Source organism: Podarcis pityusensis, assembly GCF_964106645.2.
Source record: "Podarcis pityusensis genome assembly, chromosome: Z".
NCBI lineage: Eukaryota > Metazoa > Chordata > Lepidosauria > Squamata > Lacertidae > Podarcis > Podarcis pityusensis.
The window spans coordinates 24,253,422-24,280,703 of NC_138044.1; the positions used below are offsets into that span (position 1 = coordinate 24,253,422).

At 43.9% G+C, this 27,282-nt stretch overlaps 1 protein-coding gene across 7 annotated transcripts in view; it reads left to right on the forward strand.

Annotated features, from left to right (window-relative positions):
- Positions 1 to 27,282, forward strand: part of LOC308468051 (centrobin-like) — an 82,672-nt gene that overhangs the window by 17,127 nt on the left and 38,263 nt on the right. For 4 of the 7 annotated variants that reach the window (XM_080990003.1, XM_080990004.1, XM_080990005.1 and 1 more), the window contains exons 1-2: positions 14,728 to 15,455; positions 26,083 to 26,138. In XM_080990003.1, coding sequence (XP_080846129.1) covers positions 15,150 to 15,455; positions 26,083 to 26,138 — 362 coding nt within the window. In that variant the 5' untranslated portion in view covers positions 14,728 to 15,149. Of the gene's footprint in view, positions 1 to 14,726; positions 15,456 to 26,082; positions 26,139 to 27,282 lie in introns of those variants that run through there. The other 3 variants (XM_080990001.1, XM_080990002.1, XR_013981412.1) reach the window with 3 other exon arrangements.

The window sequence follows — 27,282 nt, forward strand, 5'->3', positions numbered from 1 at the left end:
GTCATCGGGGGGAGTTGCGCACCCACCAACCAGCTGGCATGGGTCTTTGGGTGAGAGAGAGAGAGAGAGCACACGAAGGGACACGCGTGCAACTCGCTCGCCACACCTCCTGATCCGGGCTGGGAGGGATGAGCGCTGCCCCTGGTCTAGGCGGACAACGCTCTCCGTCTCCTCGGGGCTCCTAAAAGATGCGAGCAAGAGATTCTCTGCGGCGATAGTGCAGGTGATTGGTGACTGTGTCAAGGGCTGTTTTCAATTGGCTGCCATTGTGGCAATTGGGCGGTCGATTTGCGGCTGCTGGCAGCGAGTGTGGAGATGATTGGTGTCTTCCGCGACTTGTGCGATTGTAAGCATCCGTGCAGCTAGTGAGCAATTTTCGACAACCCCCCCCCCAAAAAAAACAAAGGTCAACAACTTTGGGAAATCCCCCTCCCAACAGCTGAACAACTCTGGGCAATCCCCCCCACTCAAAAGCTCTTAGTACACCAGTGACCAAAATTGTGGAATCTTCTGGAAAAAGTGTATTTCCAAGGTTTGATGGCTCATAACACTACTTTTTTTGGAGTAATACCAGTCCTTTTTTTCTGTGGGGACGCAGGGAGATGCATACCCTAAACAATTTGTGAATTTAACGGGAGAAGAAATTCACTGTATTTATTTTCCCCAATGGTGATTTTCTTGACTCAAAATGAGAGTATTCCTAAACATTTTTTAAAGAAAAAAAGCACTGAGTTATACCATAAAATTATATATCAATGGAAAGGGTAAGATTAACCCTAATGTATGAGTTGTTTTTTCTAAACTAAAACCTCAGTATTCAGGTTAAATTGCCATGTTGGCACTTTGCGATAAATAAATGGGTTTTGGGTTGCAGTTTCAGCACTTGGTCTCTAAAAGGTTCGCCACCACTGCTATAGACCCTCTCAGGTGCTGAGATCAGCAGAGGGGGCCCTCTTGTTAGTTCCTCCACTCTCAAAGGCTGGGAGGCAGGTAGCAACCCAGGAAAACATTTTCTCTGTGGCATCCTTTAAGTTATGGAACTCCCCACTTTCAGAGAATGCTGAAGATTCACCTCTTTACCCTGAGGTGTATATTCCCTTAACAAAATAATTGGTTTCCTCTTAGAGATTCTACCCTCATCTACACAGGACCACAGGTTTGGAAGGGATGCATGGACACCATCCAGACTGACCCCCCCCCCCAAAAAAAACCCTTATAACACTGGAACACAGCTCATGCACCTGTGTGGAAGTTTCGGATTTCGGCAAGTCCTTGCTGAGGCACTCAGAAAACCTGGCAGTGCCACTCAGGGCATGGGATGTGGATATCTGTGAGCAGCAAGAAAGTTCTTCAACAATGTAGTAGATTTTGTTCTCACCCTAATCCTTCATGGTTTAGTCTACTCTGTGCTATAGAAGTGAAGGGGAAGGCAGAGGCATTTAAAAGGGCAACCATACAATAGCTTTCATTCAGATGCTGAGAGAGTTAACTCTGCCCCTTAAGCAGTTAATGCATAAACCATTTTAATGCTATACTAATTGTTTCACATCAGAGGGTAAGACATAAATTATAACCCATTGGGCTTTAATTGCATGTTCTTACATTGTTGCTAATTATCCTTTATTCCTGAAAAAGAGAGCTTTAGAATGTTTAATTTTGGATTCCAAGAAATAAAAGGTACTTCCAAAGAGGTTATTCTTATCAGATGTGTGCTACATCTACATTTGAATATTTTCAGGAAATTTCAGTTCCATTCTCAAACTAGGACTTTGCTTGCCTTGACCTCAGTGCTGAATTTTTCAAAATATATGGTGTTAAGAGTTTGCAATGAAACTATATTCAACGTGTAGAATCCTTTTCTTGTCCTGTGATCCTAGCTGTTTGTATGTGGGGATGGCTTCAGATACTCAGTGCTGCAGGGCATACTCTTAGAAATACTCTTCACATTTCCCACTCCAGGGAAAAATGTAACTTCTGCATGGTCTGAAGGCAAAGCAATCTCACATTTTGGAAGGTGGGTGGTGTGGAGCTTTGCAGGGCATCCATGTACAACACAATGTGTAATCTGGAACAGAGGAGATGGCAACTGTTAATCCTCCAAAGGTCCTAAGGAGTCTTATCTGGTCACTGCCAGCTCAGCCTCTTCCAGGTAGTCTCTAGATCAGGGGTAGGCAACCTAAGGCCCGGTGGCCGGATGCGGCCCAATTGCCTTCTCAATCCAGCCTGTGGACGGTCCAGGAATCAGCGTGTTTTTACATGAGTAGAATGTGTCCTTTTATTTAAAATGCATTTCTGGGTTATTTGTGGGGCATAGGAATTCGTTCTTTTTTTCTTTTTTTTTCCAAAATATAGTCCGGCCGACCACATGGTCTGAGGGACAGTGGACCAGCCCACTGCTGAAAAAGGTTGCCGACCCCTGCTCTGGATCATTGTTTGCTGCCGGATCTTCTGAGTAGACCCTTCCTCCTAAGTAGACCCTTGGTGATCTAGCGTAGAGTGAGCTGAATCAACTTTCAAAAATGAAGGGTGCTAAAAAGGTATAATGTGACTTGGGAATTCAAAGATATTTTGGTTAAATTAATATTATTTAGTTTTGCTTGGTAAGTAACATTTGTGTAAAATTGCATAGAAAGCATTAAAAATGATTGCCAGGTACTTGCTATTATTATTAGCATTAGCATTAACATCTGACATTTTCAGAAGCTAAGATTTAAATTATTTGGTTTTCTGAAAGCAATTTATGTGCTTCTTAATCTAAATGTTGTCCAGTCACAAAAATAACAGCGCGGCTGATGGTCAGGGATGATGGGAGCTGTAGTCTAACAACTCCTGGAGGGGCCACAGGTTCCCTATCATTGATACAGACAACATGCACAACTTGTGATACATTTGGGACAGAAGGAAAACAACAAATCAATTCTAATAGAAGGGGATAAAAGCTCACATATTAACACCCCCTTCAAATAAGCATCCCCAGAAATATGCCAAACAACTCCTGGTAAAAACTGTCAAAAGGCAGTAAGTTGAGCTGCAAAGGTCTGACAGCAGTGCTCTCCTCCCCCCTTTCTTTTTTCTTTTTTCTTATGGTGAAAGAGCCTCTTTCTCCAATGAAAGGAACATAATCACTCTTCAAGGGTGAGGCATTTAATTTATTCCACAGGGATTCGTTTCAATCCTTTTCGAAAGCTAATCTCTGCTTTGAATTCCTGGTGTTTGCCATTGAGGAAGGGCACACGTAAGAGCCTGCTCAAACCTCCCTTCCCCTTTAAAGCCATGTCTGAAAAATATTATTTTCCTCCTGCAGCTCCATTTTCGATTTGGTCTGAGTCAAATCGCTGGATGACCCTGGGAATAGCTGGCTTCACTGACAGAGCTTTTCCTGAGTCTGCTGACATCCTTTCTGATGTGGTAAATAAGTCACAGGAACCATAAAAACCAAGGGCTTGGTTTTTTGTTTTGTTTTTCTGCTTTAACACATGGGCCACATTTAGAGTTCATCTCAATCCAGGGGGAAATTTAAGCTTAGAACACGGACAAGACACCTTTTTAAAAAATCCACCCTGATCTGCCCCTGGGATATCCCTTTTGCCCTCCCCATCATTGAGGCAAGAACAGTGGAGGGGCAACAGTGGCTCCTACACTTGTTGGGAGGGGGCTTCAGATGGTGGACTACTTTCTCTGCCCACAGACTTCAAAATCCTATGTCCTCTGGGGTGCCCTTCTAGGATTGCACTCAAAGCATGCGTAGAATACTTTTTTTCTCTCCACCACCACTATTTTCCAATATAACAAAACTGCAACAACAAGAACTGAGTCTAAATGCATGATACAATTACCACTGGGTGCATTACATTAACTGTGCAATATTATTTCAGACACACTCTTTGTTTAAAAAAACAACACTCCAATTAATGACAAATCAAATCTTGCCTCACATAATACAAATAATAAAGCCAATTATACATTCCAAATTATATAATTTAAAGGGACTTCCCATGTTCTGTCTGGTCAGGAGAAAATCTCATAATCATAAAGTATCATAAATCCGATATCCGATCTTATCCTTTATCTTATCATAACAGTCACTGGTATGCGACTTTCAATCGTATTTAACAAATCCATATGTATATTAGCATGCAAGAGGAATTTTATTTATTCTTCCTGTTGTTTTCATCATATGTTTTTGGTGCAGTCCCCCTCAGAGGTCCCTTTTCATTCCACGATCTTATCTTCCAGGACTCTGAGCTGTCTTCCAGCTTTCCTTTGTCTATCAAAATTATAACACAACAATCCTTCAAATCTTTTAATGAACTGGTGTTTTTCAAATCCGAATAAGGGTCTTCCATAGGGGGCAATGCCATAAGGTATATTTCACAGTTAGTAATTGTTTGGTTCCTCTAAAATCCAAGCTTTGCCCCCCCCCCCCCCCCGGGCCCTAGGGGAAGCTTGCAAAGATCAAAGATTCACCTTCACTTTGATATTAATCCATATACGACAAGAATCCATGCAAGCAAATGTAGTTTCTTATGTGAAATATTCCCCAGTTGTAATCCATCAGTTGTCTTCAACCCCTGTAGAGAGGCCCTTTCTTTTTCTAATGCACCACCATTTACGCCATTTTATCATTCCAAGCTGAAAGTATATCTACTCATGTTTTTGTACAAAGTCCTTTCATATCTTGCCAGTTCCAATTAAAGCCCTCCACAGAGGGCCACACCATAAAGCATCAGATTCTCAAGTTTTTGTACAGTTCCTCTTGCATTCCGTTTAGTTAATTAAATCTTTCTTAGTGAGGCTTGCCAAGTCATGAAGTAATAAGTATAGAAAAGAAACAGATGCTCACCTCACATAAATCGTAGCAAAATGACGAAAATCCTTTCCAGATCAGAACCTTAACACTTCTTTCCAGAGCACGCCTATTTCAGGGTCCGAATTCAATTATTTTTTAAGGAACAGGAATACTCTCTCTCATGGTGCCAGCAATGGAGAGTTTCCAATTTGTGCAGTGCTAAACACCCAGCATCCCTGCCCCTGCATTCCATTGTAGCGAGCAGCAGATGAGAAGACCCCCCTGCCCTGGGGGGTTGCCATGGATAATTACCCCCATATTATTCCTGATAAATTGCATGACTGGAGTCCGGTGCTATGGGAAAGCTGCCAAACGCCATGGCGATCGCACCAGAAGCCATTTCAGACACACTCTTAAGCACATTACTAGTTAATATAGCTCCTGCACTGATGGGTTTGGGTTGTCAGTGAGAGAATTTTTATTTCCATCCCTTATATATTAGAAAAAGGAAAACCAGGTTTCATCTAAAGTGTCTCTCTTTGCAATACCTTTTATCATCCTCCTATGTCTATTGAGGTGTTCAGAGATAACCACAACCCACTCATTGCTGAACCATATTTCTAGTGGCTGTTCAGCCTCGGATTTCCAAAAACATGCTAACAGGTGGCTGTCATCAGGGAAAAAATGACTCTATGCCGGATATTGAGATCTGGGTTTTTATTTAGTGAAAGTAGGACTAGTGCTAGAGATAAGTTGCAGGCCCTCCAAGTGTCCCTATTTTCCAGGGACATCTCTGATTTAGAGAAGCCGTTGGGTTTCTGATTTGATCCCGAAATGTCCCACTTTTCCTTAGGATGCCATCATTTTCATTGGAGAAAATAGTAAAATTATCATTATGGAATGGGACGTCTCTATTGTCCTTGGATAAATGTTGGAGAGTATGAAGTTTTTAGTGATCTTGGAAATGGTGTCAGAAACAGTGGTCCAAAACATTCACAACTTGGTAAACAGATAAACAACTACACAACTTTCTGAAGACATCTAAAGGCAGCCCTGTATAGTTTTTAATGGTTTAATGGTTGATATTTCATTATGTTTTTATATTATGTTGAAAGCCACCCCAAGTGGCTGGGCTTTCCACCCCAACCAAATGAAATACCGTATTTACTTGAATCTAATGCTCATCTTTTTTGGCCAAATTACGTTGTGAAAATTAAGGTGTTCATTAGATTTGATGGCACGTTTACATTCGCCTGCAAATGCTTTTTTTGGTTTCAAGGTTCTGAAAATTGAGTTGTGCATTAGATTCGATGGCACGTTAGTCTTGGGTAAATTTGGTAGATAAAATCCATTTTCTGCTGCATCTGCATTAGAAAAGAATTCCGGACTTTGAGTAATTTGTGACTCGGTGGAAAGCATTCAGCTGGTTGACTAGAAAGAATGAGCTTCTTTTGGGTTCTGTAGCATTAGAAGTAATGCAAAGGCATCAGATGATGCCTTTAATAGAAGAATCTTCTCACAGTCACTTGCCTGGCACCTTTATCACCACTGCAAATAACAACAGTGACAGGGAGCAGTCGTGACACATGCCTCTGAAAAGGTTGATTAGAGGGGCCTTAAAACCATTAACCACACTGCCTGTTCTGGTTTTCAAGCAGGACAAAATCCATCAAAGGCTGCTGTTGTTGCTGTTTTTGCAGCCATTTTCTTAGTTTTGTTCTTTCCTCCTTTCCCCCCCTTTCCCCCCCCCCTCTTTCTTCCCTCTTCAGGATCAGTGTCTTCTCTGCTGTCTTCTGCTCCTCTGTGTATTTATCTCCTTTTGGCTGAAGCTGTAGCTGGTCCATTTTTATTTTTATTTTGCTTCAAGGTGGGTGACTGCAGCTTTAGTTATTCCTTCATGTGTTATCAGCAGTTTGAAGGGGTAACCCCATCTATATTTGATTCCAGCTTCTCTGAATGCAGCAGTGAATCCATGGAACACACATCTGTATTGCAAAGTTACCGGCTGTAGTGGGTCTTCAGGATCTCCAGAAGTCTTTCCCCAACAATGGGTGTCAGTGACTGAAGTGTAGGTGGGTTCCCACAAAGCTAGACACAGTGATAACAGCAAGAACCTTTATTGAACTAACAGAACTGGACAATAAGGGCAAAACAACTGCTTATGTACATTTCTGAAGGCCTGGGCCACTCCCACTCTCAATGTGATTGGCTGTCTAAACTCCCAAGCTGCAAATCATAACTTAGAGTTTAAAAACCAATGGCAGTGGCCCAAATCCTGAAATGTTTGTTGATTGGATATTATGTATTGAATTAGAACACAGGGGCTCAGAATCCTTAGTCCAGACTCAAGCTCGGGCAAACACAGACCACTGAATATATAACAGTAACCCCCAGATCATCTAAGATAATTCGAATGGCTGACTTCTAAAGGATGCAATGTGAGCTACAAAATGAGCTTTTTTCACTGCCCGCACTGCCACATAGTAGGCACAACTATGTGTTTTCCGTCGGCTTCAGAATGAGACTTGCACCACCTGCACTTCAGTGCTCATCCAGTCTGCTTCATAGTCTGGAGCACCTCAAAGTACCAAAGAGCCTCTCAGGCTCCAAAACACTGGCTAGGATGCCCAGGGCACGAACGATCTTGTCTGTTTCATCTCGCTAATCCACAGCGAGGGCTTCAACAGGATCACCAGTGCAACTGGAAAATCCCTCAGGACATTCAGGGACATATCAGATGCTATCAGTCTCCCAGGGCAGACCATACCTCCCTTCAGAGCGGCACTGCCACTGTCAGTCAAAACTTAACCCGATAATGGTTTGGCCAGTGTACTTCTTCTATCTTCAGTAAATCCCTCATATCACTTTGGGCAAAGATCACATCCAGAGTGTGCCCTGCCTGCTGTGTTGGACTGATGGTAAAGTGAGAGAGACCTGTGGTTGTCATGGAGGTCATGAAGTCTTGAGCTGGCCCATCAGCAGCCTCCACATGGAGATGGAAGTCATCCAAGATTATCATTTTATGGTCCTCCAACAATATCCAGAGACTACCTTGGTCAGCCTGGTTAGAGATGCAACAGAGTGATCAATAGACCAGTAGCATCACTGATCTGTCTTCTGACCCAACACCAGTGAAAGACACTCTAAGCTTATCTCAAGGTCAAGAGGCTTCCTGATCAAGTAGATGGTGTCCCTGCAGACAATAGCAACTCCCTTGTTGAATCTCTTTTTGAAAACACTTACAAGTGTTTATTATCTTGTGGTGATCGGAGACAAATACTTATGCCGCTATTTAGCTCCTCAGCTAGCTCATTTGCCTTTTCTTTCTCTTCTAAAGTCCCCAAGTGGTATTGGGTAGTTCCAGCCCTTTGTTTTTATGTATCTGAGAAGGAAAGATTAAACAATTTAAAAAGGGATATGGGGACATATTTTTGCATGTTGTGGACAAATTATGGTTATACATTATGTACTCTGGGCCCATCACTAACATGAGGGTTCTCAGAGCCTTGTAAGGTGGAGAGCTTTAAAAGCTCTTTCTGCAGTAGGTCTTCCCTACTCTTCATTTATTTATTACTTTCCTCCACCCGTGGTAAGCTGCAGTCACGTAAGTATAGTGAGTGTAAGTTGTGGGCCCGCCATACACTCAGGAGAAACTTTATTAAGGACTCCATCACAAGGCATGGTCTCCTCCACCTTACAGTGGTACCTCAGGTTACAAACACTTCGGGTTACAAACACTTCAGCTTACATACTCCACTAACCCGGAAGTAGTACCTCGGGTTGAGAACTTTGCCCCAGGATGAGAACAGAAATCGTGCACCAGCGGCAGCAGGAGGCCCCATTAGCGAAAGCACGCCTCAGGTTAAGAACGGTTTTGGGTTAAGAATGGACCTCCAGAACGAATTAAGTTCATAACCAGAGGTACCACTGTACATTGAATAGGATTTGTTCCACTTTCTGATTTTCTTTTAGTCTGTTAAGATTTCACTCTGAGAAGTTAATAACAAATACTTCTTCTTCTTTGGCGATCACTCGTAACCGAGTAAGGTTGTCTTCCATAAACACGTTTTAACAATAAGTCCGGAAGCGACTGTGGAGGCCAATTCTGGATCCACATATCTTTCCATAGTGGGGACATTGGTTTCCGGGAAGGAGTTGATCTCGGTGTGGACTTGCCAAGCGTGCCTTCCTCTTAGGATGTTTCTCCCTTGTGTCCTGAGTTCAAGTGTCTTCAAAGCCCATGACACCTTTGGTAACAGCTGTTCTCCAATTGCAGGCAAGTGTTTCCTAATTGTTGGTGTTTATACTACATTTGAAAAAATTTGCCTTGAGACAGTCTTTAAACCTCTTGTTGACCACCAGCATTAAGCTTTCCATTTTTAAGTTCGGAATAGAGTAGTTGCTTTGGAAGACGATCATCAGGCATCCACACAACATGACCAGTCCAACGAAGTTGATGTTGAAGAATCATTGCTTCAGCACTGGTGATCTTTGCTTCTTCCAGTACACTGGTATTAGTTCGCCTGTCTTCCCAAGGGATGTGTAAATTTTTTTGGAAACACTGTTGATGGAATCTTTCGAGGAGCTGGAGAGGGCGTTTATAAGTGGTCCATGTTTCACAAGCATACAGTAAGGTTGGTAGTACAATAGCTTTGTAAACAAGCATTTTTGTTTCCCTGAGAATGTCCTGGTCCTCAAACATGTCCTGGTCCTCAAACACTGCACTCCAATTGGGAGAAAGCCGCACTCGCAGAGCTCAGGCGATGCTGGATTTTGTCATGAATGTCAGCCCTTGTGGAAAGATAACTGCCAGGTAGGGGAAGTAATCAAAATTTTCCAACGTTATACCATTGAGTTGGATTTGTGGTGCTGCAGAGGAGTTATTTTGTACTTGTTGGTGCAGCACTTTGGTTTTTTGGATGTTGAGCGATAGGCCAAGCTTTTCGTAAGCTTCTGCAAAGATATTTAGGATGGTTTGGAGGTCATCCTCTGAGCGTGCACACACTACGTTGTCATCATCATACTGAAGTGCTATGACAGAAGTTACAGTAACCTTACTCTTTGCTTTCAGCCTGCTCAGATTAAAGAGCTTTCCATCTGTTCGATATATGATATATGATTTCTACTCCGGTGATTTCTACTCCTTCGACAAAGTGTAGGATTATGGCAATGAAAATAATTGATAGAGTTGGGGCAATAACACAACCCTGTTTAATACCTGATCCCACTGTGAATGGTTCACTTTGAGAGCCATTGTTATCTGCGATTGTTGCTGTCATATTAGCATGGAGGAGCTGAATGATGTTCACAAATATATCGGGGCAGCCAATTTTCAGAAGGACAGTCCACAGGGCATTACGATTTACAGTGTCAAAAGTCTTAGTCAGGTCAATAAACGCCATATACAGGGGTTGGTTTTGCTCTCTGCATTTTTCTTAAAGTTGTCGAGTTGTGAAAATCATGTCCACTGTCCTCCTAGAAGGTCAAAAACCATTTTGGGATTCAGGAAGGGTCACCTTTGATATTGTTAAGAGACGGTTTGCTAAGATCCTTGCAAGAATTTTGCCGGCCGCAGCTAATAGAGAGATGCCTCAATAGTTTTCTCCAATCAGTTCTGTCACCTTTTTTAAAGAGATTGATAATTTTGGCATCCCTAAAGTCTGCTGGGATCTCTTCTCTCTCCCAGATTTTTTCAATGAGCTTGTGAAGTTGTTGTGTAAGTTCAATTCCAACCACTTTGAAGACTTTGGCAGGTATCCCATCAGGTCCACTGGCTTTGTTGTTTTTCATTTGGTTAATAGCTGTACACAACTCTCCCAGATTTGGAGATACTGCAAGATCATCTCTAACTTGTTTTTTGTGAAATTTGTGAGAAGACCTCAGCAGCTACAGGGGAGTTGCAGTTAAGGAGATGTTGGTAATGTTCTTTCCAGCACAGTGCAATAGCTTCTTTATCTTTTAGAAGCATGGTACTGTCTGCTGAGCATAGAGGGCATACACCATGATTTATTGGCCCATAGGTGGTCTTTGTGGCTTTAAAGAAACTCTGTGCATCATGAGGGTCAGCTAAGTGCTAGATCTCTTGAGCTTTTTTTATCCACCAGGTGCTTTTTACTTCTCTGGTTCTTCTTCGAACCTTAGCCTTAGAGTTGGCATAGGTTTTTTTCTTAATGGCACAGTTTCTGTCTCTTTGCCAGATCTAAAAGGCCTTCCTTTCCTTGTCAATCATGCATTCAATCTCACTGTCATTCTCATCAAACCTGTCCTGGTGTTTCTTGGTTTGGTATCCAATAGTTTGTTCACAGGCTGCAATAATGGATGTTTTTAGCTTGGTCCAGTGTTCCTTGATGTTATCAGGGAATTCTGAAAGCAGATAGTCCTTAAGAGCTGTTTGGAAGCAATCCTGCTTAATGGGATTTTGAAGGGCTTGAGTGTTCATTTTGCACCTTGGTTTCCTTCCTTGAAGCCTGCGTTGAGGTAGAATCATAGAATCATAGAGTTGGAATAGACCACAAGGGCCATCGAGTCCAACCCCCTGCCAAGCAGGAATATCAAGTATAATCTTGATAGCCATCAAGCCTGCCAAGCAGGAATATCAAGTATAATCTTGATAGCCATTGTGGAGCGTATTAGCCAGTGATCTGTCCAGCAGTCGTCGGCACTCGTCATAGCTCTGGTAAGGAGCACATCACGGCGATCTTTAGCACGGACAATAACATAGTCTAAGAGGTGCCAGTGGTTTGACTGAGGATGCCTCCATGAAGTTTTTAATTTATTTTTCTGTCTAAAGAGTGTGTTGGTAATAACAAGGTAATAACAAGTGTGTTGGTAATAACAAGGTTGTGCGCTGCACATATTGTCAAAAGTAAGATTCCGTTCTGGTTACTGTTGCCAATTCCTTCTTTCCCAGTAGTCCCAGGCCACAGATCGAAATCTCACCCAACTCTTGCATTAAAATCACCTAGGAGGATAATTTTATCTTCCTTAGGCGTCTCTGATAGGACGGTATCCAGCTGAGAGTAAATTTTTTCTGTAATGTCTTCATCGGCATCCAGTGTTGGTGCATAAGCGCTGAGAATAGTAGCCTGTTGGTTTTTGGTGAGTTTTATTCGAAGGGTTGAGAGTTGCTCATTAATGCTGGTAGGGACTTCTCACAGGAGCTTCACAAGATCATTTTTGATAGCGAAGCCTACCCCATGTATTCGACGTTCTTGTTCAGATAGACCTTTCCAGAAGAACGTGTAGCCTCCTTTTTCTTCCTTCAGTTGTCCCTCGCCTGCTCTTCGATTCTCTTAAAGCGCTGCAATATCAATATTAAAACGTCGCAGCTTGCTTGCAATGATGGCAGTTCTGCGTTCAGGACGCTCGTTATCTGTGTTATCCAACAAAGTCTGTATATTCCATGTTCCAAAGTTCAGTTGTCTTTTACAACCACTGGGTGGTGACCCCACTGGGCATGGTAATCCAGTCAGAGAAAAAGGGAGGCAGACTTTGTTTAGGGCACCTTTTCTAGCCCCTCCCCCTTTTCGGGGTGAGCAGAGTGGATCCTAAAAAGGGCTGCTCAGTCATGGATACAGCTGTCGAGCTGCTCAACTGCATCATTTCTTGAGTCAGAACGACTGAATCTGTATTCACCGCCCATGTGCTGCTTCCAGATTTCACGATCCTGCCCCCGTTACCATTTGCTGATTGCCATGGGACTTTTGGGATTTGGGTTTGGGATGGGCTTTTGGAAGATGCCTGTGTGTGAATTTGTTTTATGTTTGTAGATCAGTGCACACTGACCAACGCACAGTCTTCACAGTAAGGCTCTGTTCCGATGGCATAAGCAGCCACGACGACTGGTAGATTCTTATCTGCTGCAGCTTTCATCCGCCTTCACAGCCGTTGTAACATATCACTTGTTATCATCCGCCTGTTTTGCCATTGAGGATTTCTTGAATCATTCTTTGTCTAGCTCTTTCCCTTTTACCGTCTTGGGTGACCCTGCTGGGAGTATGAGATTCCCGACGGTTTCGCTCACAAGGGACGTAGGAATGTGCAACCCCACTCACCACGACAAGGTGATGATCCAGCGAGCAAGAATAACAAATACAGGAAATGTAAGGTAAAGGTAAAAGACCCCTGGATGATTAAGTCCAGTCAAAGGTGACTATGGGCTGGGGCGCTCATCTTGCTTTCAGGCCAAGGGAGCCGGTGTTTGTCCGCAGACAGCTTTCTGAGTCATGTGGCCAGCATGACTAAACCACTTCTGGTGCAACGGAACACTGTGACAGAAACCAGAGCAAACGGAAACACTATTTACCTTCCTGCCGCAATGGTACCTATATATCTACTTGCACTGGTATGCTTTCGAACTGCTATTTTGGCAGGAGTTGGGACAGAGCAATGGGAGCTCACCCTGTCGTGTGGATTTGAACTGCCAACCTTCTGATCAGCAAGCCCAAGAGGCTCAGTGGTTAAGACCACAGTGCCACCCGCATCCCTACACAGGAAATGTAAAGAGTACCAGCAAGTTCCCTGGGTAATATAAGGCTGTAAAAGCAGTAATTGTGATACATTTATTGTGAGTGTGAAGAACTTTTGGTATGAAAGTGTTAAAAAGATGAGATACTGTGATACATTTTAAAATACAAGGCATTGCACAGATAGATAATGTTCATTCATGCAAGCATGATTCATAAGGGGATTCATCAAAGGCATGGCATATTTCAGGAAGGCTGCCAGAGTTCTGAGATGGAGATTTGAAAATGAGGGAACCACATTATTTAACCTAAATTTAATCCCCTCCCCCAATTGCAGTAGCAAATTCCCTTAAACATGCAAAACAAGCATGCAGAGGAATGGAAGCTTTATTCAGAAGGTAGAACTTATTAGTAATTTAATGAGAAGTCAGACTCCAGCTGACACATTCCTTTGGGCTTTAAGATTGAGGTCAAGCATTCTGGTGATGTGCAGAGCTGAACTACAAAGACTTTAGCTTATTCACAGATGCTTGATGATGGTCAGAGAGACAGGTACAGAAGTGAGAAGGTGGTAAAGCAGACTGATAAAAAGGCCAACATGCTTTGAAGAGCAAAGGCAGAATTTGGGCATATGAAGACCATTTTGGGGAGTGGGTGGGGAAAAAACAACAATGTTGCCTTTGCAAGTCTTTTTTTATTTAGTATATGCATAATAAGAGGTCTCATTTGTGCATGTTTTGCCTTCCAGAAACCATCAGCGTTAAGTAAAGTCTCACTGACTTTGCAAACACTGTGTATCTGAAGAAGTGTGCTTGCACACGAAAGCTTATACCAAGAACTAACTTAGTTGGTCTTTAAGGTGCTACAGGAAGGAATTTTTCTATTTCGACTATGGCAGACCAACACGGCTACCCATCTGTATTTGCAAACACTGAAAGGCAGTCATCTTGCTTCCTTCAGCCCCGCACCCCAAGTACTTGCAACAATAGAACTTTGTACTTTGGAGCTACTCCTGGATCCATCTTTGTTTCTGGGTTAATTTTAACATGCTAAATCCATTATCTGGCACCTATGAATTAGAAGGGGGAGTTTAGGAGCTAGAAGGGGGGTCCAGGCACCCCACAAACTCGTAACGCTATTATTATAATAAGCACCCTTTCTGATCACTAACATTACGCACACTGATAAAATGGTAGTGATCGGATTTTTTCCCATAAAAAACTTAGCATGGTGGTGTGAGGCACGCTTGGGGTTGTTTTCAGTTTTCAGAAAGGTACCAGCTGGGAAGCACCACCTGCTCAGTCCTGTTCCTGTAGCCCCAGGCGAGGCCTCTCCTTCCAGCATCTCCTTGCCGGCACTCTGGATGGGCCAGCATGTCTGAAAGCACCTTCCATCTGTCGGAGTCCTGTTGTCATGGGACACTCCGCATTATGACAGGGGCTCTGGGCTTCAGAGTACAGAACTCCTGCAGCCTGGCTGGCTTGGGCAAAGGCTTTGGAACTACCACCTCCAACTGTACCCATGGCCGACAAGAGTGCCTGCAGGACTTTGAGCTCCTCCATCCACAGCGAGGATCTTCTGAGCGACATGGAGCTGCTGCCACCCTCGGCTCCTGCCTCCCCAGGGCAAAAAGGTCCCTTCCTCTCAGGCGGACACCCCCTATACCTCCCAGGTGACGGCACAACTCTATGCCTTGCTGCATCAGAGCCAGCAGGCTGAGGCTCAGGCCCGCTCCCACCTGGAGAACCAGCACAGCTTGGGCCTCTCCAGGGAAGCAGAGGCCCCCGAAGTAGATCTGGACACTCTGGCGGAGGAGCTCAGCCACCGACTCTCAACCAGCGTGGAGGCCAGCACCTACAGGAAGGGTCCTGCCGTCGAGTCCCGCCACATCTGAGATGGAGAACATGCGCTGCCATCTGCAAGGCATGCTCCGTGGGTCCAGGGATGCTGCTCATGGGGATGCTGTGGCACTGCGGACTTTTGAGCGGAAAGACGATGACTCCTTTGAGAGTGACAGCACGACAGCCTTGCTCAATGCCAGGCCCCTGCAGGAGGTCTCTCCTCCTGGCTCCCTAGCCGGCTTCGAGCAGCTATTTCCCCGCTACACCAGTCTGCTCTTGGGCCAACTCTGTGAGCACCCGCCATATGCCGACTCCCACCTGCTGAAGGACTCTTTGGACAAGGAGCAGGCCCGGCGGAAGGTGAGTGGCACCAGACAGCTGTGGAGCCTGCCTGAAGGATTCACAAAGGATTGTGGGAGAATGAAGGAACGGGTAGCTGCTAGGACTGGGTCTGCCCTGTCCTCTTTTTTCCCCAATTGCTTTTAAAAGTCACAGGCATTATCAAAGGTCAAAGATAGATTACAGCAAGGCAATGAATTGATTTTAGAATGTATTTCAATTAATTGATTGTGATTTTATGTAAAGTGTGTTACTTTTACTGTTGTTAGCTGCTCTGAGCCTGGCTTCGGCTGGGGAGGGCGGGATATAAATAAAATTTTATTATTAGTAAAATAAATAAAGAAATAAATAAAACTTAGCATTATTGCAGCCCTGTATTGCATAGTGTTGTAGTGCTATAGCACCAGCAGCAGTAGCCTCATCATTAATAACAACAACAAGTATTATGGTGCTGTGGCACTATGCCTCTTTTTCATTAAAAGATATCCCCTTCTAAGTTCCTTCCAAAGTTCCCACTTCCCCAGGCATAGTAAAAGACCATACATTTGATGTTAAAAATGGCTTACTTATGAACTCCTCAAAGGTCAGATTCATGTGCTTTTCCAAACAGCAGTCGGAAAACACAGGTAGTCCAAAGTGCTGAACGTTCCTAAATAATTTGGTACAGAAGCACAAGAATAGACTTGACTTCCTTCCTCCAAGGGGGAGGGTGTGTGACCTAGCTAAGCCTGGCAGGGTAGCTTACTCTATGACATTGACCTTGTCTTGGGTTCATTAGCCTTAAGCATTTTGATTATATAAGGCTGGTTATCTCATACCCTTAAGGTTACCTAGTCCAACCCCCTGCAGTGCAGGAATCTCAACTAAAGCATCCAGGACAGATGGCCATCCAGCCTCTGCTTAAAAACCTCCAATGAAGGAGAGTCCACCACCTTCCAAGGGAGTTTATTCTACCATCAAACAGCTCTTTACTACCAGAAAGCTCTTGTTGCTGTTTAATAACAGCCCAGACACTGTTCAGCCTGGACCCTGAGGTCCAGCTCCAAGGGCCTTCTGGCAGTTCCCTCACTGCGAGAAGTGAGGTTGCGGGGAACCAGGCAGAGGGCCTTCTCAGTAGTGGCGCCCGCCCTGTGGAATGCCCTCCCATCAGATGTCAAAGAAATAAACAACTATCTGACTTTTAGAAGACATCTGAAGGCACTCCTTGATCGTGAAAATTTTAATGTCTAATGTTTTACAATTTTTTATGTGCTATATGCTGCCCAGAGTAGCTGGGGAAACCCAGCCAGATGGTCAGGGTATAAATAATAAAATTCTTCTTCTTCTTCTTCTTCTTCTTATTATTATTATTAATAATACAAGGTTACGGGTTCTCCAAACTCGGGCTGCTGTCCTGTGCATACCCACTTTCCTGGGAGTATGTTTCTGAATGGAGGTGGTATGCTTGTGGATGTTACTGTTACATGGACATACAGTGGTACCTCTGGTTACGAACGCTTCAGGTTACAAGCTCTGCTAACCTGGAAGTCGCTGCTCCTGGTTGCAAACTTTGCCCCAGGATGTGAACGGAAATCCATTAGCGAAAGCGCACCTCAGGATAAGAACGGTTTCAGCTTAAGAACGGACCTCCGGAATGAATTACAATGGTGCCCCGCAAGACGAATGCCTCGCAAGACAGAAAACCCGCTAGACAAAAGGGTTTTCCGTTTTGGAGGTGCTTCGCAAAACGAATTTCCTATGGGCTTCCTTCGCAAGACGAAAATGTCTTGCGAGTTCCTGGGGTTTTTTTTTCCTTTCCCCCCCTTTTTCCCAAGCCGCTAAGCCACTTATCAGCTGATCCTAAGCCGCTAAGCCGCTTAACAGCTGATCCGCTAAGCCGCTTATCAGCTGATCCGCTAAGCCGCTTAACAGCTGATCCGCTAAGCCGCTTATCAGCTGATCGCTAAGCCGCTTATCAGCTGATCCGCTAAGCCCGCTAAGCCGCTAATAGCGCTAATCCGCTAAGACGCTAATGGGCTTGCTTCGCAAGACGAAAAAACCGCAAGACGAAGAGACTCGCGGAACGGATTCTTTTCATCTTGCGAGGCACCACTGTAAATTCGTAACCAGAGGTACCACTGTATATCTGGCCATTCTGATAGATGGTCCTTTAGCCTGATCCTGCAGGCACCTCTCATGTTATGTTCTTACTGTACTCAGTGTGGATTATTTTTGACCAAACATGCATGCTTTTGCACTCTGTCAGTCCATTCACTTCCAGCTTTGTGATGCCTTTTCTGGTGAACTAAGTCTGGAAGAATAGCCTGACTGACAGAATCACTCATGCAAAGATTATTTGAGTTTGACATGTCCCCCTTACAAGAGACACAGATAAATTGTACTGAATTAACAGTGAACTTTCTGGCGGTTCCAGTGAATGTTTCCGATGTATCTCCAGATTTCAACTCAATATAGCTAGAATGATCTTCAGCAAGTGGAATGAGCTGAGTCTGGAGGTGGGGTAAAGGAGGAATTTGTTCAGCCCGCTTTTCACAACTGACTGACTCAACTGAATGGTTGCAAACATATGATTGCAGTTTAGAACCAAAACTTGATTGTTCATTACAACACAACTCCAGATTGTGTTATGTACTTTTTTGGATTTTGCAATGTAGTTTTCGTCCATGAAAAGTGCACACAAAATGGGGCACATGGCCATCCATCATGGATGCTTTAGTTAAGATTCTTGCATTGCAGGGAGTTGGACTAGATGTTCCTTAGGGTCCCTTCCAACTCTACGGTATAAGGCAGGGATCTGCAACCTTTAAGACAAAAAGAGCCACTTGGACCCGTTTCCGAAGGAAAAAAAACCTGGGAGCCACAAAACCATTGCGATCTGACAGCAGGCGGGAAGGTGACGTCGGGACGGTGCGTGACTAATGCACGCACCGCCCCCATGCGACGTCACAGCCAGTACAGCGCCCGCCACAGTGGGGAGTGTCGGGGCACACAATGCGCCTCCTCCCCTCGCTAGTATCTGCCCCGGAGCTGCGGCAAAGGTGTAAAAGAGCCACATGTGGCTCCGGAGCCGCGGGTTGCAGACCCCTGGTATAAGGAAACAGGTCTCTCAGGTAATCTGGTCCATGCTTCCCACTGGATAGGTTATCCTATGTTCTTCCAGTCATGACTGGCAACCACCATCTTTTTTTCTCTTGGCTGCTTTAATATCATGTTGTACTTGTATGTCTATGAATGGTTGTTCCTGTAGTACCTGTGTGTTATGTTTACGTGTGTGTGTGTGTGTGTGTGTGACAGAGAGACAGAGAGACAGAGAGAAACCAGGCCCTGAGCTGTAGAGACCATTATATAAGTACCAGCAGCTTGAACTTGGACCAATAGTGGATTGGCAGCCAGTGCAATCCCACAAGTAGCATGTTATATGCTGATGGGTAGTTATATGCTGATGGGCCGTTGCATTTTGTACCAGCTGCAGCCTCCACAACAACCCCAAGAGCAGCCCCACTTAGAACAAATTGCAGTAATCCAACCATGAGGTTACCAATGCATGGACAATGTATGGAGCATATGGAGGCTGACTGATTTATCCCTAGTCTGGGGTCTGGACATGTGTACCATCAAAATCTGCTGGGGGTGCGAGGGACTTGTATTGACAAACACCTCTCCCTCTCTCTCTCTCTCTCTCTCTCTCTCTCTCTCTCTCTCTTTGGAATTGACCCTAACCTAAATGAGACAAAGACTCTCAATTATACCATGTTTTTGTTTGATGTAATTACACGGTCAAAGATTCTTTGTCCCCTTCTTACATGAAAACACACACACACACAAATAGAAACAAATGCAGGAAGAGCAGCAACAGAATGATGCCAGCAGCATCCTCATTCACTTCCCCCCAGTCCCTGTTCAACATTATGAATGCAAGCCTGCATAGCACATCATTTTCCTAATCATGTAGTACTATTGAAATGCTTTGCTAAAATTATAAGCATTAACCAGCATGCAAAATCATACAATAGTGTTGCTGTCACTGGCAATTTTACAACCCTTCAAAAGAAATCAGCTTGGAGTGTGCGGTTATTTATTTATTTATTTATTTAATCAATCTCCCTCCTTCCTATTGTGGCAATTGCCCCCTCTTTTATGAGGTCAGATGATTTAGTCATAGTGTCAAAGCTCATGAGGGGCAAAGTAGTGGAATCAGGCAATGAATGTGGAACACTGACATCATGCAGAGTGCAAAAGTAAGATCAGTGCCAGGATTAATGACAGTAAAGATGCCCTGATCTACAGATGCAGAGAATCTCGGAGGCAGTACCATAGACCCAGACAGTGGCAGGTCCCATTTCACTGGCTCAGGCCACCCTCTCCCACTGCCTCCCTCACAGAATCCTAACTTACCTGGGTTGTTTGGCAGTGGTTTCTGGGTTCTCACAAGATCTCGCGAAAGGTCTATGATATCTTGCTGGAACCTGGAATATGCCACTTGTCCTCTTATATTCTGCCACCTGCGGCAGTTGCCTCAATCCGGCTCTGGACCCAGAGTCCTGACCAGTGGAAGAAAGGGTGGATTCCAGGACCAAGGATGGGGCAGAAATGTAAAGTGATGCATGTTAGACTGCAAACCTTAGAGTCATAAAGGATAGTTCAGTGAAGGTGTCGACTCAGTGCCCAGCCTTTGTGAAAAAAGCAAATTCCATTCTAGGGATCATTAGGAAAGGAACTGGAAATAAAACTACTGATTTCAAATTGCTGTTAAGATGCAACCACGTTTGGAATACTGTGTGCAGTTCTGGTTGCCTCATCCAAAAATGTAAATTGTAGATGTAATGGTTTGGAAAAGCACAACCAAAATGATCAAGAGGGTGGAACGATTCCCTTGTGAAGAAAGGTTGGTGGGTTTGGGACATTTTAGTTGAGAGAAAATGCGAGTAAGAGGTGCCATGATAGAAGTGTATGTAACTATGCATGGCATGGAGAAAGTGGATAGGGAAAAGTTTTTCTCCCTCTCTCATAACACTAGAACTCATGGACATCCAATGAAGCTGAATGTTGAAAAATTCTGGGAACTGTAGTTTCCATTTGGGAATTATAGCTCAGTCAGAGGTAAAGTACGGTAAACTAAATGTACTTTGAATGAGTGGTTATGAGCTACCAAAGGCAGTTAACAAATATTTGCGTGATATTCAGAAAATACACAGAGGGTATTAATTTGACTTCAAATTATTTAGAGGAGAATTTGGAGAAATAATTTCTCTCTGCTTTTCCTCTTCAGATCCTAACTGCCTACTACTACATCCTACTGTGAATAAGGGGCCATAGTCTTTAGTAGTTTTAAGGTAACCCAGGACATGGGTGGCGCCGTGGTCTAAACCACTGAGCCTCTTGGGCTTGCCAATTGGAAAGTCAGCAGTTCAAATCCACGGGACGGTAGTGAGCTCCTATTGCTCTGTCCCAGTTCTTGCCATCCTAGCAGTTCAAAAGCATACCAGTGCAAGTAGATAAATAGGTACCACTGCGGCAGTGGTGCACTCTGACTTCCGTCTCGGTGCCGCATTGTGCCAGAAGCAGTTTAAGCATGCTGGCCACATGACCCAGAAAGCTGTCTGTGGACAAATGCCTGCCCCCTTGGCCTGAAAGCGAGAGGAGTACCGCACTCTATAGTCACCTTTGACTGGACTTAACCATCCAACCTTTTTACCTTAGTAGGTTTCTACCTCAAACAGTATATGGAAAAAAATCTGCAAAAGAAAACCAGGAATATTTCAGTTCTGTAATCAGTGTAATAATAGTCCCCCCCCTTTTTTTTAAAAAAACCTGCACATTAGGCTAATTTTTTCCCCAAGTGATCCAACTGTGTATGAGCAATGTTTTCTCTGACCGTAGACCGGTATGTCTAATGCTGAAGCCACAGCTGGTAAGTCCTGGGTGCCGTTTTGCCTGCAGCATTTGAATTTGTAAGCCAGGGTAGTGACATGAGTGACACGTGAGTAGGAGGGAATATGACAGACAGGATCAAAAGTAATTGCTGAGTGTGATGCACTTACAGATTTTCCTCTTGTTAAGCCTGCTTCTCTCCCCAGTGCTTCCTCTCCATCTGTTACTTTATCAGCTTTTGGGGAGAGAATAGACACCAGTCCTTGAAATCTTATAGCAAAATGTCCTCCATGAGGAACTTCCATATTAGGAAAGGTACTGTAGCAGCTTCTGGGACTCCTTAGTTTAAAGAAAAGGCAATAAAAGAGGCAGCATGATAAATGTTTTATGATACGATACAATATGATATCTTTATTGTCATTGTCCCATACAGAACAATGAAACTGAAAAATCTACATAAGACATTCAAAAACCCCTAAAAACTCTGAAAGCCCATTTTAAAATACAATATACCATAGAGACTCCTTATACTGCATTTAAAACCAGAATTGCATTTGGATAGAAACTGTTTCTCAGGCGGCTAGTCCTGGTCTTTATAACCCTATACCTTCTTCCAGAAGGCAGAAGCTGAAAGAGATCATTTCCGGGGTGCGTACTATCCTGCGCTACCTCTGCAGCTTTCTTATGGCACCTGACAGCATAGATTTGATCCAAGGTGGGAAGAGTGCACCCAATTATTCCCTCTACAGTCTTTACAACCCTGGACAGCATTGTTTTTTCCCTGGCCGTGCAGCTCCCAAACCACACACACTGACCATAAGTTAATACACTCTCCACAGTACAATGGTAAAATGCCATCAACAGGTCCTTTTCCAGAGGATTCTCAGAAAATATAACCTCTGCTGTGCTCTCTTCATCAGGTCTTTGCTGTTTTCTCCCCAGGTTAGGTCATCTCTCAACTCCATTCCCAGAAATCGAAACACCGAGACCTGTTCCACGCACTTCCCCTCAATAATAAGTGGCTGAATATTCAATTTACATTTCCTAAAGTCCACAATAATCTCTTTTGTTTTCTTTAAGTTAAGGAGTAAGTTGTTTTTCCTGCACTACTCCCCCAACTGCTCAACTTCCTTCCTATGGGCTACCTCCCCCTCTCCAGCCGTGATTAAACCAACCACCGTTGTATCATCTGCAAACTTAATGATCTTATTACTGGGGTATTTGGGGGCACAGTCAGCTGTATAGAGCATGTATAAAAGCGGGCTCAACACGCACCCCTGCAGCATCCCCATATTCGTGATGAGATCCGCAGAGATGTGGGAACCCAATCTGACCCTTTTGGAATGGTTTGATAGAAAGTCTAATATCCACCTGCACAAACACGGTGGAAATCCCAGGTCTAATAATTTGGGCACCAATCTATGCAGAATAATAGTATTAAATGCAGAACTGAAGTCTACAAATAACAGTCTCTCATAGTTCCCTTGATTCTCCAAATGAGTCAGGACAGCGTGTAAAGCCATTGCCGCAGCATCCTCCGTGGATCTCTTTGCCTTGTACGCAAACTGGTAAGGGTCAAGTCCCACTGGCAGACAAGATAAGATGCGGTTCCTCACTAGTTTTTCGAAACATTTCATTATAATGGGTGTCAACGCCACAGGGCGAAAATCATTCAGACTGTCTATCTTTGATTTTTTTGGCAGGGGTATAATGGTAGCAGATTTCAGACAGGGTGGAACAGTGGCTTGGGCCAGAGACCAGTGGCGTAGCGTGGGTTGTCAGCACCTGGGGCAAGGCAAGTAATTTGCGCCCCCTAACCCGTGGATTTGCGCCCCCTAACCCTAACCCCCAGATGTTGCGCCCGGTGCGGCCGGCCCCCCCTGCACCCACCACGCTACGCCACTGCCAGAGACTGGTTAAAAATCTTTGTAAAGATTCCTGCCAGTTGGTCCAAACAATCTCTTAGCACCCTGCCAGCCACCCCATCCGGGCCCATACCTTCCTCATGTTTATCTCCTTTAATATTCACCTCACTTCTCCCTTTTCCACCCTGGCAGCATTTCCTGTAGGTAGTGACGCCAATAGCTCTGGCATCCCTATTGGAGTCACTGTTGATGTCACCTCAAATTGGGCAAACAAGGTATTCAACTCTTCCATCAAGGAAGCAGTACTCTCTACCACTGATGAATTTCTCGATTTATAACCAGTCAGATGTTGGACTCCCTGCCACATTTGTCTAGTATCGTGATTTCTCAGATGGTCCTCAATTTTTCCTCTGTACTCCGCTTTTGCTTTCCTGATACCCCTCTTCAAGTTCACTCTTTCTATACCATACAATACTCAGTCCCCAGTTCTAAAAGCAGAGTTTCTGGCCTTCAATAATCTCCTAACCTCTCCCGTCATCCAGGGTTTTCTATTCGGATACAATTTAACATACTTTTCCCTGGTGACATTTGCTGTGCAGAATCTAATATAATCCAGGACCGTTGATGTATAAGTTTCTAGATCTTGATGGTCGAACATATTCCAGTCGGTCTCCTGGAAACAGTCCTGCAACTGCTGAGAGGCTCCCTCAGGCCACACCGTAACCATCTTTGTTTGTATCTGGCCTTGTTTCCTGAGGGGTGTGTATTCTGGTGTCAGAAGCAGGGACACATGATCTGAACCACCAAGGTGCACCAAGGTCATGACCTCATATGCCCGTCTAATGTTTGTATACACCTTGTCAAGAGTATTTTCCCTCCTTGTTGCACACTCAATGTGCTGATGGAATTTTGGGACTACTGCCCTCACGTCTGTGTGATTGAAGTCCCCCGCAATAATGTGCACTGTCTCTGGGTATCTGCTCAATTTAGCATTGATGTTTTCATGCATACTACTCATGGCCCTGCATGCATTTGCAGTTGGTGCTATGTACACCGCTGTTAACACCACTGTTGTAATTTTTTAAAATTATGCACAGCATAGAGAAAATGGCGAGAGAAAAAGTTTTTTTCTCTGTCTCATAACACTAGAAGTCATGCACACTCAGTGAAGCTGAATGTTGGAAGATTCAGGACAGATAAATGAAAGCGCTTATTCACACAGTGCATTGTTAAACTGTGGAACTCACTCCAGCAGGAGGCAGTGATGGCCACTGGCTTTAAGAGGATTGGACAAATAAGGCTATGCTTTGCTTCCACAGTTGGAGGCAGTAATGCTTCTGAATACTAGTTCCTAGAAATTGCAGGAAAAAAGAGTGCTTTTGTGCTTGTCCTGCTTGTGGATTTCCTACAAGCATGTAAGTGGCCACTGTGAGAATAGGATGCTGGACTAGATGGGCCACTGGCCTGATTCAGCAGGCTGTTATATTCTTATGAGGATTTGTGAAAGGAGATTCCACATGCGTTAAAACAGGAGTGAGGATGCACTGTGGGCCAGATTTAGCCTGCTAGGCTTCCCCATGTGGCCCATGTGGCTGTTTCCCTCAGACATGACCACCTGCAACACTTGATATCATACATGATGTGAGATGTGTAATAGGTAGAGACATGGTTGGATTTGCTATGTAGGAGAAAAGTAGGATTGAATTGAGGAGCAAGGAATTTCAAACATGGGGGGGGAAGGCTGTTTTAATGGCTTGCGACAATAAAGTTTTAAATGAACAAGGGAGTTCAGTGCTAAGAATTTTTTTTCCCTGATCAAAGCGCTGCTTAGAAATTGAAAGTAACCTCCATTTGATCCTGTGGCAATTATATTTTAGTTAGGAAAAATAAATTAGCTTAATGTTATCTTTCCTGTTTTACACTTGTTAAACTTAATAAATGTTAGTTTATTTAGTAATTATTTTTAATTGCTATTAGCAGTTCATACCCTTTTGTTTGTTCCCTTTTCCCTCCTATGAAAACTACTCAAGACACTCTTTTAAAGTTTAAATAACAATAACTTTTACTCTCAGTGTCCTTGCACTTGTTAGATAAAATATATATGTAGAAGGCAGGCAAATCACTTATGCTACTAATGTATTACATAGATTCATCACTAAGACTCAGACTCTTACAGATTCTTATTCTGAGGCAAATAGCAGCAGAACAGAACAGACCTATTGCTCAGCTGCTCTAACAACACAAAAAGACTATTATAAACTGATTTAATGTCAGGAGCTGGAGTCAAGCGTTGGTCAGCAATCAAAGAAAAACATGGTGTCAGTGAAGTTAACTCTTTATTCAATACACCAAAACAGCACAGGCCTAGTGATTCCAGCAACTCTTTCCAGGAGGTCTTGCTCCAACAATGCAGTTGTGAGACCTTTCCGCCACTTCCTAAGGCTCTTCCTCTACAGGCTCTTTCCCAAGCAGTCACAAACTGCACCTGTGCACAACCCCTCTCTGCTCCGCCCTCTTCATTTCTCTGTGTGTTCTAAGAGAGCAGGGGGGAGGAGAGCTGGTTGCAGAAGAATGAGGAGACTCCTGGCTTCTTCAGCAGCCTTCTTCTGGTCAGCCCCCAAAGGAACCATACTAAGATTGGAGCTGATTTATTTGGTGGAGCATTCAATTGCCATTGTATAGTTTCTTCTGCAGCAGCTTGCCTCATTTCTGTCTCTCCCCCCCCCCCACACCTCTCCAGCCTCATCCTCTGCCTCTGGTTCTGGACTGCTCTCTGCCCCAGACTCTTCCTGCTTACCAAACCCTGTTGCCTCTTCAGCTTCTGACACCCAGCCTACTCCCTCTTCTCCCTCTGACCATTCATTGTCATCCCACCAACCAATCCCCTGACTCTGAGCCTTCTTCCCTTGCAGGTTACCCAGCTGGTGCCCCCACCACTCCTTTGCATCCAGCCAGTCCAGGACACAAGGTATATGACCTCACAATATTTTTTCTTAGAATGTTGCAGCCCTTGTGTGTATTAATCCTTTCCTTAGCATTTTGGATGTTTGTATCGTGTGTGTGTGTGTGTGTGTGTGTGTGTATGCTTTTTTTAGTTTTTTTACTTAACAAAAAGTTAACAAAAATAATAACAAAAGGAAAAGCCTACATCCATGCACATCTCACAGATACTTCCCCTGTGGGGAAGGACTTTGTTTCTTTGAAATGGGCTATGCCTATTGGTTCTCATGTTACAATAAGAGATAAGGCTATGAAGATCTCATGGCGGAGACGGGAGAGGTAATAAGACTGGATTGTTAATAAGATCAAAAATATTCAGTATGGCAAGTATACCTTTGGATATTCCACTGACTGCTGGCGTTCTTTAGCAAATGTTTGCTGAGCAAATAAAATTGATTAGATCAAAGATTGATGAAATGGGGGGTGAAAGTAAACTAGGGACAAATGAAATGAACAGCTGAATCAAAGATGATACAGAGACTTTGGAGAAGAATATGGATAAAGGACTGGCAGAGGTTGAAATGGTAGAGTTGGAGGAAACAAATGGTGAAATGGAAAAGTCCTTCACAGAGGTGTTTGGAAGAATAAAACAGCCAAATGGAAGAGTTGTGATTCTGGAGGAATGGCTCTGTGTACAACTAGGACTAAACTCAGAGGAAAAAGCTATCAGATCTCTGGCGCTCCTTTGGAAAAAGAATGGAAGAAATGGAAATATATTATTTTAGTCATATATGGAAAACAATGGCAAACACAACAGGTGCTGAGAACTGAAGAAACAAAAATGGATGCGAATTCAACCCTGCTTGCTGTTTATCTGCCCACACCCATGTAGGTCAACTTTGACAGGTGGGTGAGACAATCCACCTGTCAGTTAACTGACATTATAACAGCAGTTGATTTACAATTGGGTGGTCCTGCCCACCTGTCAAAGTTGGCTTACAGTAGAGTGTGAGATAGATCTGCTCTGCCCTGTAGAAACTTGCCCTGGAACCTGATGGATAATAAATATAATAAAAACAGTACACTGAAGGTTTCTGCCTGATGTCCACAGGCAGGGGATTCCAAAGCAAGTTTTCCCCTTTATTTAATGGACCTTTGGAGGCATGCAGAGT